The sequence below is a fragment of the Myotis davidii genome, unplaced genomic scaffold (assembly GCF_000327345.1).
Source record: "Myotis davidii unplaced genomic scaffold, ASM32734v1 scaffold164, whole genome shotgun sequence".
Classification (NCBI taxonomy): domain Eukaryota; kingdom Metazoa; phylum Chordata; class Mammalia; order Chiroptera; family Vespertilionidae; genus Myotis; species Myotis davidii.
Window position 1 is genome coordinate 2,988,933 of NW_006296417.1, and position 13,021 is coordinate 3,001,953.

Here is a 13,021-nt window from a genome sequence, read left to right on the forward strand (position 1 = left end):
CACCAAGTTACAGATTTTTTGTTTTTTAAAAGGATGGTCACGGCTCCCGAGGGGCAGAGGGCAGGAGTGGGAGCCGCGTTAGAGCACGGTCCCCGGGGTCCCTCCCGGCAGCCACAGCGGGGCAGGTGCGGCCTCGCGGGGGAGCCACGCCCATGAACCCCGGCACCGCCCAGCTGGTGACAAGCTGAAAGCAAATACAGACCCAGCGCAGAAGGCAACAAGGACAGAAGACAGAGGACAGGAAACAGGCCGCCTCTGAGGCATCTTCACGGGGCAGAGTGCAGTAACCAGCAGGCCTTCAGGTTTTTGAAGAACTTTTTAAGAAGTTTAAGTTTGCCAAGCCTCCGGACAGAGTGAGCCCTCCCGAGCCACACCCGCCCGTCTCTCCTGTGCTGGTGGAGACAGACCACTGTCACACTGTCACTGAGCTGCTTCCCAGCTGGGGGTCCCAGCCCGGGGCGGGGACAAGCTCCTGCAGGAGAAGCGGTCCCTATTGGAGAAGCCGGGGGGCCGCTGTCTCCCACGTGAGCGCCAGGCAGGACCAGCTTCCCCGGGAGCCACGGTGATCCTCAGGAACACTGCCAGGAGGTGTGGCCCCTTCTGAGGGTCAGTGACAACCAAAAAGTGTCACCCTGCAGGGGTCGTGGCGAGGAGGCCTCTGCTTCATGGCGCCCAGAACATGTGGGCAAACACCTTGGAAAGCCAGGGTGGAAGCTCTTCCGTGGCTGGAACACGAGAATTGAGGAGGTGCAGATCGGATGCTTTGGAAACACCAAGTCTTTTCTCACTGGTTTCCACACGTGTCCGTCATCCCTTCTACAGTGAACTGAGATACACGCAAACGGGTGCGGAGTGGGGGGTGGGAAACCGCCTCGGGGCCCAGCGGCGAGAGCCAAGCCTGCACGCGCCTGTGCAGTGCTCATGGACAGACTGCGTGATCCTGCCAGCCCCACGTGCAGACGCAGACGGTCACTGTGTATGCACACACAGCAAGTCCCCTCTGCCTGCTGTTGGAGTCTCAGAGGCGGTCCCCAAAACAAAAGGCAGCCAGCATTTCACACCTCATCTGGAACATTCTTTCAGCTTTTAGGATTCCTGACATGGCCCAAACCACCGCCTGGACTTCTGGGGACACTACTTTCAGTGTAACACCCTCAACCGGCCGGCCCCCACCCCGTCGCCAGGGTGGGAAGTTTGGGCCTCCTCACCCACCAACGCGCGGGACCCCCTGTCCCTCAGGTCCCGGCCCTGCAGTGCGGAGGAGCGATGCTTGAAGAGGGCGGTGTCCACGCAGGAGAGTGGGCACGCAGGGACAGCAGGAGGGGGCTGGTGCCACGGCCAGCAGGGGAGGGGGGTCAGCAGAAGATCTCCTCACCCTCTGCGGGCACTTCTGATGCAGGGCCGTCTGGAAGAGGGGACACAGAAGGAAAAAGAAATTCAGAAAAAAATCGATCTCCCCCTTTTCCTCCCCAAACACAAGGCTCCTAAGCTGCAGACAGACGAGGGGCTGGGGGGCTGCCCCTGCTCGCTGCCCTCACTCCTGCCAGGAACCTACGTGATACTGAAGTGCGCACTGAGCACAGGTGCTATCATCAGTCCCTGGCGAGGCCGGGGAAGGCGGGAGGCTGGAGTGCTCCCGGGAGGGGGGCTCATTCCTGAGCTAGATGGACCCTGAGAGGGAGGCATGTGCCGCCTCCTGCAGGCATGTGCCGCACCAGAGCACCTGGAAGACTCCCTGAACTGCTGTCTGGGCTCGTTGTGGGCAGTGCAAGGGGGTTTGGTGAGAAGTAGGACCGTTTGGCTCTTATACACCCCACGGTCCCTCTCACTAACCTGTCCCACGTGGGCCACTAACATCTCCCCCTCCTCGGGCTCCAAGGACAACCCGGCCACGGGGAGACGGTGTGCGACTCACCCCCAGACGGAGAGCGGCCTTTGTTCTTCTTCTTTTTCTCCTTCTTGTCCTTTGGCTTTGCCAATCCAAACAGGCGGGTGGAGGAGGAGGGGGGCGCGGGGGTCTGGCTGGGGCCCTCCGGCCCTCTGCTGGGTTGGCTGGCAGAACTCAGTATGTGAAAAGGCCCCTTGTCTTTGTGTGTCCGAGCAATGCTGTTCCGTTTTGGGGACACCGAGAGTTCTGAGTCCAAGGACCCCGACTTGGCTATGGAAGGCGCGGGCGGCGGGGGGGACTCCTCGGGGTTGGGGAGGAAGGTGGGGATCCTCAGCAGCTTGGTGTGTGGATGGGAGACCTGCACACGTGAGAGAAGGGGTGTGCTCAGAGGCTGCGGCATAAAAAGGCTCAGGACTCCTTTACGGCCCTCCCCCACGCAGGATCGATGCCAGTGCTGAAAACGTCACCTTTGACACCATTACTATGTTTACTACATGCACTTAACGCCTGCACCATAAAGAATTAATAGGACCGTGGGCGAGGTCCCTCCCACTCCCTGAAGAAAAAGGGGAGCTGCGGCCCTGAAGGCTGATGTACACAGGGACGTGGGGATTACTCGGGGCTAAGAGATTCTAGAAGCCTGTTCAGGGTAGAAGTAGAGCAGCTGGACAGTGGCGTTTACACCAGGAGTCTATTCTGGCCAAAGGCCAAACCGAGATAAAGCGAGATGAGGGCCGTCAGCCCCACCCGCGCTCTCTGTGCCCGTGGAGCCCGAGGACTGGACGGGTGGGGAGGAAGGAACCCTCCTGCGTTACACACACACGCACACATGCACACACACACACGACGAGACTGCAGGGAGCAGAACCGCCCCTTCTAGAAGCTGTCAGCTGAATTCTCTTTCATGGTCCAAGGTCAATCGATCTATCAAATGGCAACAGGACGTGCGTATCTACCAGGCGATCTGTGCCCGCCCAGGCTCCCGCCTGCCCCCAGCGTCTGTGCTCCAGGATCGCACGGGGCCCTGCAGGAGCCCAGTGCTGCAGAGGGAAAGCCTGCTTCCCCGAGTAGCAGCTACAGCACCAGGGGGCCTCCACCAGCACCCCAGCACCAACACCCTCTCCGCAGAGAGCAGCTGCCGCCCTCCCGGGGTGGGCTCTCCCTGTAACTGACGCCCCTGAACCCACCTCCCCGTCCTTTCAGGGCCACTGACTGCCACCTGGTGCTCACAGGCAGGGCACGGTCCCCGAGCCTTGGCACGTTAACCCACATGGGCTACAGGTTCCTTTGGGGGGGCCGTTCTGATCTCTTCTTGTGGTTAATCCTCACCTGAGGATATGCTTTCCACTGATTTTCAGAGAGTAGAAGGAAGGGAGGTAGAGGAGAGAGAGAACACACATTGACGTGAGAGAGATGGAATCCGCAACCCAGGTAGGTGCCTCTGACCGGGAATTGAACCGGAGACCCTTCAATCCACAGGCTGGTGCTCTGACCACTGATCCACACCGGCCAGGGTCATTCTGATTCCTTACACGGGACAGAGCAGAGGGGCTGCTCCAGAGTCCCGGCTGGCTGACCACCACCGTCTCAGGCTCGCTGAGGAAGGGCCCGTTAACTTCCTGCTCAAGCCCCCAGCATCGCCATTCCCCACATCAACCTCTCGGGGATGGACCCAGTAGAAGAGACTCCCTTCCCCCGCCCCTTCCTATGAAAAGAGAGTCTATGGAATCGGCCATTGTCTCTCGCGTCCTTCCTCCTGGTGCTGAGCACAGAGGTTCCACTTACCGCGGGCCCCGTACCTGCCAGGCGGGCCCCGTACCCGACAGGCGGCCCCGTACCCGACAGGCGGGCCCCGTACCTGACAGGCGTCGCGCTCCAGCTGCCTCTGGGCCGTGCGCAGCCGCTCCAGGTCGTACTGGTAGGCGCCCCGCTTCTGCAGCAGCGCCTCCCGGTCCCGCTCCAGGTCCTGCTGGCCCCGCTGCACCTCCTCCTCGCGCTGGGCCAGCCGGGCCTCCCGCTCCTGCAGCGCCCGCTCCCGGGTCTCCCACTCGCGCTCCCGCCGCCGCCGCTCCTCCAGGTGCTGCGCCTGCTGCCTCTGCAGGTCGGCCAGGTCCTGGCGCTGCCTCTCCAGGCTGCGCTGCTTCTCCTGCTCCACCAGGGAGCTGGGCCGGGACGCGCTGCGGGCCAGCGCCCTCTCGCTCAGCAGCAGCCTCTGGTCCTCGATGTAGCTGTCCTGCTGCAGCACCACCCCCTGTGGGCACCAGGGGGGGCCGGTGAGCCTCTGGCTGGGACCGCCTCCCTGCCCCTCCTGTCCTGGGCCCAGGGGCACCAGGAGGGACTGGTGAGCCTCTGGCTGGGCCCAGGGGCACCAGGAGGGACTGTGAGCCTCTGGCTGGGACCGCCTCCCTGCCCCTCCTGTCCTAGGCCCAGGGGCACCAGGCACTGGACAGAGGACACTCTGCCCTCATGTTGGAGCTGGCCTGGGACAGCCCTCCAGGAGAGCCGTGGGCATATCAACCAGGGGTGCCAATGGTGTGGGGACTCAGTTTGGTGTCAAACTGGGTACGTGCTGCCTGCAGACACGGGCACTGCCCGGGGTGGGGTGTGTGTATTTCTGGAGGTGGGAGCAGGAAGGATGGGACTGGGTAGGTTTTCGAGAACGGAAGTGAGCAGATCGGCAGGATGTTCCCAGTAAGCACTCAGGAGTAGGTGTCTGGGCCCTAGCCAGTTTGGCTCAGTTGGATAGAGCGTTGGCCTGCAGACTGAAGGGTCCCGGGTTCGATTCCAGACAAGGGCATGTGCTTAGGCTGCAGGCTCCTCCCGGGCTTGGGCCCTGGTCAGGGCACATGCAGGAGGCAACCAATCGATGTGTTTCCCTCACATCAATAAAATAAAAAAATAAAAAAAAATAGTAGGTGTTTGGGAGGGCTGCGCTATCCAAATACCACAGGGCGACATGGGCCAGGGACATGCCCCTCACACCCAGGCCTGTGGAGAGGGAAATCGCCTGTGCCTGCCAGCGCCCTGTGCCTCGTGGCGCGGCCTCCCAGGGCCCCCAGTGCTCCTGCCGCCTCGGCCCATCCAGACTCAGAGGCTGACCACACTCTGACCGCTGCGTCCAAGACTGTCCTCAGCACGAGGGCCCCATGCTCTAGACTGAGGGCCCCGTTTACCCATCAGTAACCTCCAAACTAAAACACCCAGGCCACCGACACCCCCTCCGCACTGTTCTTCTGGAGAGAAATGTGTGAAGGGGCGGGAGAGGGGGCTCATACCTGCAAAGTGCTAAGGAGCTCGTGGAGGTGGACGATGCTCTGGATGACCTGCTGCACAGGGGACACAATGGAGACCTCCTGTCAGGACGGAGCCCAGACCCAGCCCCCCGCCGGCCATCTGACCGACAAGCTCCCTACGCACAGCAAGGCACTTGCATTCCAACCAAAGGCTCTCAAACTGAAAGCACCGAAGAGAATAAGTGGATACAAGCAGCCACGAAAAACATGACACGAAGAACGGTGGTGGGCGGGACCTCAGAACACAGTAAAATGTGTTATAAAGCGCCGGTCATTTAAAACGAGTGCCACCAAAATGACACACCTACTGATCTCACAGAACAGAAAGCACAGAGCCAATCGTAAGAATTTAGCAGGTGGTACAAGGAGCATCTATACATCAATGGGGAAGAAATCGCAATGAATTATTCTGAGAAAATTAGCTAGATCTTTGGAAAAAATTAAGTTCGAACCCTGGCTCACACAAAAAAAATTCTAATAGATTAAAATGTCAAGTGTCAAAGAGCCACAGCAGAGCTCTAGGAAAGCAGGCCACGCTTCGGCACTAAGCCACGTGACGCCGGTGGGCAGCGTGACAGCCCCGTGACGTGTGCAGGGCACAGCCCGGAGCCAGCCTGTTCACACCAGGAAAACAGGGCGAGTGTTCCCAGTTGAGCAGCTACAACAGGTCACCCTCTCCAGCAGCTCGCCGCGGCCTTACCTCGTTGTTTCTTTTCAGCATGAACGCCAGGTTAGCATTTCCACCCTAGGAAACAAGACCAGTTTCAGAGCACGGAGGTCCCGGGGCAGGAAGCACACCCAGCGTGCGTCTGCGTCACACTGCGCGCCCCTGTCCTGCTCTACCTCAGCCTCTCACGCGGGGAAATGAAGGTTCCCGGCTGAGCTGCTACTCGAGCCTCGTCAAGAGCTCATGTTGGTTTGGGCCTTTTACACAAACCTCTCGACAAAACTGGTCCTGCCGGGCCGGGCCGGGCTCTGAATGTAAAGACGAGGCTCGAAGCCGAGAGGCCACGCGGCCCGGGAGACGGGGACTCCTAACAGCACCGTGTGCTCCAACATGCGCTTTCCTCTTCAGATCAAGTGGGAAACAGAACAGCGAGTCGGGAATCCAAAACGAGATCAAAGTGGACGCATTCCAAAGCCCATGAAACCAGAGAGCAGTGCCCAGGAGGTCGTAGTGCATTTTGGGAAAACATGCCTTTTTCAGACCACTGTCCGACTCCGTGCGCCGCAGATCCTGGCCATCGTCTCCCTCTTCCTTGTCTCCTCCTAAACACACAAACAGGCGTGTCCTTTCAGCTGTGCCACAGATTAGCCAGGAAAGAACACAACACACACGGCTCAGGGATACGGTATTTCTGAGCCTCACTGAGGACAAAGACTGGGAGGCTACCTGGAGGCAGCCAAGTGATTCCTAATCTTTCTACTGACACCGAAGAACCAAACGGAAAGACGAGTGTTGTTATGCCTCTGGCTGCAGCCTAGCTGAGACCCGGAACCCTTCGTGATGCGACACGAACCTGACACTGAGACAGCCCCGAGTGTATGGCAGCAGGTCCTTAGGAGACTCTCGCTGAAACATTACGGATGACCGAGACCATTTCTAGTTCTGTGTTAGTCCAGGACGGCCTCTGAAAGCACCAGCTCACGCTCACTCACCTTTGGAAGCGTTCATCTGATGGCTGTCGAATCCCCCGAAGGTCTCCGCTCTCCGGGGCAAGGAGACGGGGCCAACGGTGCCTTCCTGCCCCACAGGGCTGCTCACCGCCTGCCCGAGGGGGCTTCCCAGGCTTCCACTCACCAAACCCTGAAGGATCTCCACTGGGAAGAGGAAACATGCAAACCCTACGTTAAAAAGCTCAGATTTTTCCAAAATAAATTGTGTGGAAAGGATGGTGGGAGGGGCTGGAAATTAAATTTTACACATAAAAACAGGAGCAATGCTAGACAGCGGAGTCGACAAAGAGGACTTGGCCACAGAGCCATAAAGAAATGGAAGTGGTCACTGTGAGTCCCAGCACCTGCTCTTTCCGGAGGGCGGGAGCCAGCTTTGATGGGGACAGGACATGTGGGAGGGCTCCTAGGGTGTCTGGCCACAGTTTACTTCTTGGCCTTGGGAGTGGCTACAAGATGCTCACCTGGCCCTGGCTGTGTGGCTCAGTGGGTTGGAGCATTGTTCCACACACCAAGAGGTTGTGGGTTTGAGTCCCAGTCCAGGCACACAGCCAGGCTGCAGGTTCAATTACAGGTTGGGAAGGATATGGGAGGCAACTGATCGATGTTTTCCTCCCTCATTCCCTCCTTTCCCCTGTCTCTAAAATCGCATTTTTTTAAAAAGGTGCTCACCTGGTAACTCACTAAAGTGAAATGTTTGTCTGGGGTTGTTTTCTGTATTTGTGCTGTTTAACAATAAAAAGTAACAGTGTATAAACCACACTGGGGAGAGAAGGGGCAGCACTGAACGGAGATTACCCTCATTTATTGCACTTTTCATTAAAGGTCCTCCCTTGAGCGCCTCCTCTGTGTTGGAGCGGAAGAGGATTCGAGGGCCGAGGGTTGGGGAGTATTCCTCCGGCAAGGGGGTGCTGCACTCCATCATGTCCCGGAAGATCACCTCCTTCTCTTCCAGTAGGAGCAGGATCTGCTGGTCCTTTTGCTGAAGTTGTTCTGAGGCAGATGGAGAAAAGGACTGGTGGTTTGACCCCTTGGTGTGACGCGGTGACTAAGACACGAGCGCCACCTTGTGGTATCTTATGGGGCAGCAGAGAACAGAGCTTTCCCCCTTTAATTTTCTTCCTGGAGGCTGTGTCAAGTTTTCCTTCTGTAATTTCTATCTAGTAACCTCCTCTCGTCCTTCTAGGCAAACACTGGGATTTCTGACATCACAAGCCAGCGCGCTTTTCTGGCTTTTTCCCATCACTACATCGACTCGCTCCAGGGTCATAAGGAATCTTCTATGTCATCCTTTCCAGCACGGAGATCCCTCCCTCCTGTGAGGCCCTCACTGGTTCTCTTCCTAAAATCCTCCCTCAGGTACAGACCTGTCACCTGCAGTGGAATACCTGGGGTTCCCTTGGCTCCATCCTGGGCTGCTGTCTAGCCTCACACACCTTCCTCCTGGGGTCTCCTTCACCCCCAGGCCTTCAATTACTGCTGGTGCTAACACCCCAGCACCGGCAAAGGAGGATGAGCACTCGCTCTGCTGTCAGGAGACAGGGAGCAAAATCCTGGCCCTGCCGTGAACTGTAGGTGGACCCTGGTTGGCGCGGCCTTTGTGCGCCTCAGCTTTCACATCTGCATAATGGGCATGAGAATCCAAGTCTCGCAGGGACACTGATAAGACCACACAGAACAGTAGAGACACCATAGTGGTCAAGCATAATCAACAGGCACACTTCTCCCCAAACCACCTCATAACTCACTGGTGAACGTATGGCTCAGTAGCCAGGGTAACATAAAACCAGACTGACTGGAAAGTTCTTTTCCTCAAGTCCCTTTCCTTCTGGTTTTAATCTCAGATGTGACCTTGGTTTTTGCAAAATCCTCTGTGGCAAAGGGTCCCAGAAGACGGATACCGAGATAAGAGAATCAATATTCCTGGGATCTAGGGTGGGAGACAGTCTTATGTCCGCTTTGTACCAGGACTGTGACAGCTCAGACTTGGTTTCTCTTTTGTGAAAAGCTCTTGATGCCCCGTTTTGGAGGGTCTGCAGGGCAGCTCTGGAACCCAGGCCCCGGGAGGACACCAGACAGGGACTCAGGCCACTTCCCACAGCTTTACCTTTTAATTCCCGGGCTTTGGTGTCCAGCATTTTCTTTTCTTCCTCATTCTCACTGGGAATTCCTTCATCTTCATCTCTGTTCCTAACACAACCAAAATAAAACGGAAGGAAAGATCCCTGAGACATGGATTACCCTGGGACTGCCAGGCGATCAGGAAAGCGCGAGGCGGGCGGCCGGGGGGCGTGCCGGCTTACAGGGTGTTGATGGTGTCCTGGATGATCTGGATCCAGCTGTTGCGCTCCTCCTTGGAGCTGGCGTGGACTTCCACCATCTCCGGGTCCTTCATGCCCATGCTGATGAGGAACAACCCCTTCTCCTCGTGCGCCACCTCCCTCACAATCAGCTTCTTCAAGGAGATCACTGTGGATTTCTGGTCCTGGAAGAAGGGGGGTAGGGGCAGATGTAAGAAATGTTACAATAGCCTAGCTCTAGAGACTTCAATCTCAGGTGGGACCGGATGCCTTTTTATTTGTTGGTGGTGGTGGGTTTTTTTTAATTTATTTTTATTGATTTCAGAGAGGAAGGGGTGGGGGGAGAGAGAGAAACATCCATGATGAGAGAGAATCATTGATCAGCTGCCTCCTGCACTCCCCCTACTGGGGATGGAGCCAATAACCCGGGCATGTGCCCTGACCTGGAATCGAACCATGACCTCCTGGTTTGTAGGTTGATGCTCAACCACTGAGCCACATCAGCCAGGCAAGATCATGGTTAGCCCTGACCAGTTTGGCTCAGTGACTAGAGCGTCGGCCTGAGGACTGAAGGGTCCCAGGTTTGATTCCGGTCAAGGGCATGTACCTTGGTTGCGGGCACATCCCCAGTAGAGGGTGTGCAGGAGGCAGCTGATCGATGTTTCTCTCATGGATGTTTCTAACTCTCTATTCCCTCTCCCTTCCTCTCTGTAAAAAATCAATAAAATATATTTAAAAAATAAATAAAGCACATGGTTAAACAATGGTATATGTAGGATAAAGAGAAATATCTCATTATTTCACTTACATTTTATCAAACAGAAAAAAGTTCCACAAAGGAAATGACAACTTATGACTATGAAGGTTTGAGTCATGTTTTCCACATGATGAATCCTCACAGAATCTGGCTAGCAATATTATAAATTAGCATGATTTATGGGGCACAATGGGTGAGAAATACTCCAGTGATCAAATGTCCAAGGCTCTCAAAAGGATTGTAAAGAAACAGAAAAAAAAAAAAAATTGGGGGGAGGGGGGATAGGGGAGTTTGGGAGAGGGACAGAAAATGGTTATTATGTAAGAATTATCCAGACAAATTTGTCCTGAGCTGATTGATTTTGAGAGCAGGGAGACCAACAACACAATGTTTCATTTATGCTCAATTTACCCTTAACTGTCCTGAACACTGTTATTAATTACAAACAGAAGAGACGAACAATTGAGCTTACCAATGACGCAAAGACGTACTTCTGGTCTTTTTCTTGAAGGAAAACTAAAATGTCAGTCAGCAGCACTGCTTGGACCTCTGCAGGGTGGGGGGAGAGAGAACAATGGCTGTTGAACAGGGCAGCTCTGCACAGCACTTTCCTGAGTAATTCGCAACACACCCAGAGCCGGGCAGGGCCAGGCCGCACGGCCTCACATTGGGCCATGACCCGGATCTGGTCACTAGACTTTCAGGGGCTTTCAAAAGGGTTTTTTTTTTTTTTATCACCAGTGCCCCGTCTTGGAAAAGTTTAAATATTTAGTTCTGAAAAGATCCATCTCATGAGGAAAGATCTAAAGAATAAAATACTCGAGGAATATAACTGGAGAGCAGGACTCGAACAGATGTTAGACGGCAACATATTCCACAAAATACTCCCGGTCGCAGGACTCCCCACCTTCCGCTTAGAGCGCTGGGAAAGGCGTGGGATCGCAGGCAGGAACGCTGCCAGAGGTGATGTAGAAAAGTCTCTAAGTGTCAGAACAGAAGGCTACACACCGCCCTCTGATTCCACAGGCAGGTGTGAGCACGCGGGCTGTGTGTCAGGTCCACCTCAGCCTCTCCATGCCACGAAACAGCCTTCTCTGCTTCTCAACGCACATGAACATCTCTAGTTGGATCTAGGAATCAGGAGGCCACAGCCTGGCCAGGGCGTGGCTCAGTGGCTGAGCATCAACCAATGAACCAGGAGGTCGAGGTTCGATTCCCGGTCAGGGCACATGCCCAGGTTGCGGACTCCAAGCCCAGTAGGGGGCGTGCAGGAGGCAGCCGATCAATGATTCTCTCATCATTGATGTTTCTATCTCTCTCTCCCTCTTCCTTCCTCTCTGAATTTTTTTTTTTAAGGCCACAAACTCTTGATGTAATCCTGTAGGAGCACAGATGACCCCTTGCATCGCTGCCTGAAGGATAAAGTCAGACATCTCTACAGTGAGCCTCCTGTGGCATCCTCTCTGGAAGGGGGACCCTGATTCCGTGGGAAGAACGGCACTGACACGTGCAGCCCTCCGGCCACAGCGAGACCCCCTTCCGGGTCATCACTGCAAAGCCAGGAAGAAAACAAGCCAGGCTGCCTCCCTTCCAGGGAGGGCGAGTTTTCAGCCTGGAGGACAGTCATTTGCCATGCACTGCTTTTTTTTTTTAAGTTTACTTTTAAGTAATTCAGGTGCCGGCCAAAAAAAAAGTTCTAAAACACAAGTTTCACCCTCAGTGGATCCTGAGGTTTACACGCTCGGTGTCAGGACCCGGAGAAACCCCCTCTTCAAAGGGCACCCACACAGGACCGGCTGTTCCTGGCACGAGTTCACTTGGGGTGAGACTGACTCAACACCCACTTCTATCTGCGCTGGCGGCCTTTCAGGGCAGAAAAGCTAGTGCTCTGCCGTGGGCTGGACCACAGCTTCATTCCAACATCTGGGACCGGTTAGTTTCTGTTAGGGGAGTGGATAACAGCTTTGTAAAGGAAAGAATACAGAGCCAGCTCCAGGCAGCGGCAGCTCTGGAAAAGTCAGGCCTCACAGGGGAGGGAGGGAAGGTGTTTCTGACCAGCCAGCAGCTCAGACAGCGGGAGAGGGCAGTGCGGACGGGCCCGAGCCAGGCCTGTGGGCTGTTGCCCTTCTCTTGTAGGGACATACACCGCCCTTAACACCTGTTAATCTGACCCCTTGCTTTGGTCCGCAGGCTGACGCTCTATCCTCTGAACCAAGGGCTAAACTTGGTGTGTTTATATGATTTATAAGCTATCGCAAACCAGACTTTTGGATACAAGATTAAGAACAATTACATGATGGTTGTTCCTGCATGATGTTTGGATATGGGCTCCCTCGGAAAAACCTGGTGGTGAGTTTCTAACAAAAACACTTGGATTTTGCCCGCTGCCCTCTGGCACCTGCTCAGAGCGCGAGAGAAAACGCGACCCGCACCTTTCAGCCTGCCCGCTGCGTTCTTCAGAAACACACTCCCGTCCCGCACCAGCTTCTTCCGCTTCAAGTCCTCCTTGGCAAACATCTGCCCGCTCTTCATCCTCATGATCGACTTGCTGTCTGTCTTCGTATAAATCTCATTCAGACGCACTTTCTTCTCGTAACTCGCCACTTTGCTGTCCACGGCTCCAATCACCTCCTTCACGAGGCTCAGGGACTGCGCCAGGTCTTGCTGCTCCACCTCATTGTCTGAGAAGGAAAGGAGAACTGTTTCCCATGGAGCCTTGCAGACAAGGGCAGAGGCGGCCCTGCCCTCCTCCCTCAGCCTTCTCCCTGTGGGCACGCTGTCGGAGCAATGCCAGTCTGCCTACGGTCACGTGCTTATCCCGCTCCTGGGCACAAGTTTAAATCTCAGTAAAGCTAGACATTTGCAGTAATATAGAAAACATACAATTATACGCTACGTTCGCAAGTAGGAGGGGGCAAACCTTTTTAGGGAGGAAGAGGAGCAACAAGTTTCTTACTTGTCTGCTTCACCTCATCTTTCATGTAATGGCGCATAAGCAGGACCAGCCATGAGTGCGTGAGAAGGAGCGGCCATCCCAGCGCTTACGGGAGGAATCGGGGGGAACTATCGCCCATCCAGTGACAGGGAGAAGTTATTCAGATCTTTGAAC

At 55.5% G+C, this 13,021-nt stretch overlaps 1 protein-coding gene and 1 long non-coding RNA gene across 4 annotated transcripts in view; one reads left to right on the forward strand and one right to left on the reverse strand.

Annotated features, from left to right (window-relative positions):
- Positions 1-638: 638 nt before the first annotated feature.
- The window catches only part of LOC107184371, a 26,593-nt gene continuing 14,210 nt past the window's right edge, over positions 639-13,021 (forward strand). Inside the window, exon 1 of the long non-coding RNA XR_001515196.1 lies at positions 639-721. This is a non-coding gene — a long non-coding RNA (uncharacterized LOC107184371). The remainder of the gene's footprint in view (positions 722-13,021) is intronic.
- AKAP13 (A-kinase anchoring protein 13) overlaps positions 722-13,021 on the reverse strand; it is a 66,215-nt gene continuing 53,915 nt past the window's right edge. For all 3 annotated transcript variants that reach the window (XM_015569132.1, XM_015569131.1, XM_015569133.1), the window contains 12 exons: positions 12,345-12,593; positions 10,385-10,461; positions 9,159-9,340; positions 8,963-9,045; positions 7,654-7,848; positions 6,841-7,002; positions 6,380-6,450; positions 5,882-5,926; positions 5,164-5,214; positions 3,747-4,139; positions 1,916-2,246; positions 722-1,405 (listed from right to left, as the gene is read on the reverse strand). In XM_015569132.1, the coding sequence (XP_015424618.1) occupies positions 1,356-1,405; positions 1,916-2,246; positions 3,747-4,139; positions 5,164-5,214; positions 5,882-5,926; positions 6,380-6,450; positions 6,841-7,002; positions 7,654-7,848; positions 8,963-9,045; positions 9,159-9,340; positions 10,385-10,461; positions 12,345-12,593 (1,889 nt within the window). In that variant the 3' untranslated portion in view covers positions 722-1,355. The remainder of the gene's footprint in view (positions 1,406-1,915; positions 2,247-3,746; positions 4,140-5,163; positions 5,215-5,881; positions 5,927-6,379; positions 6,451-6,840; positions 7,003-7,653; positions 7,849-8,962; positions 9,046-9,158; positions 9,341-10,384; positions 10,462-12,344; positions 12,594-13,021) is intronic.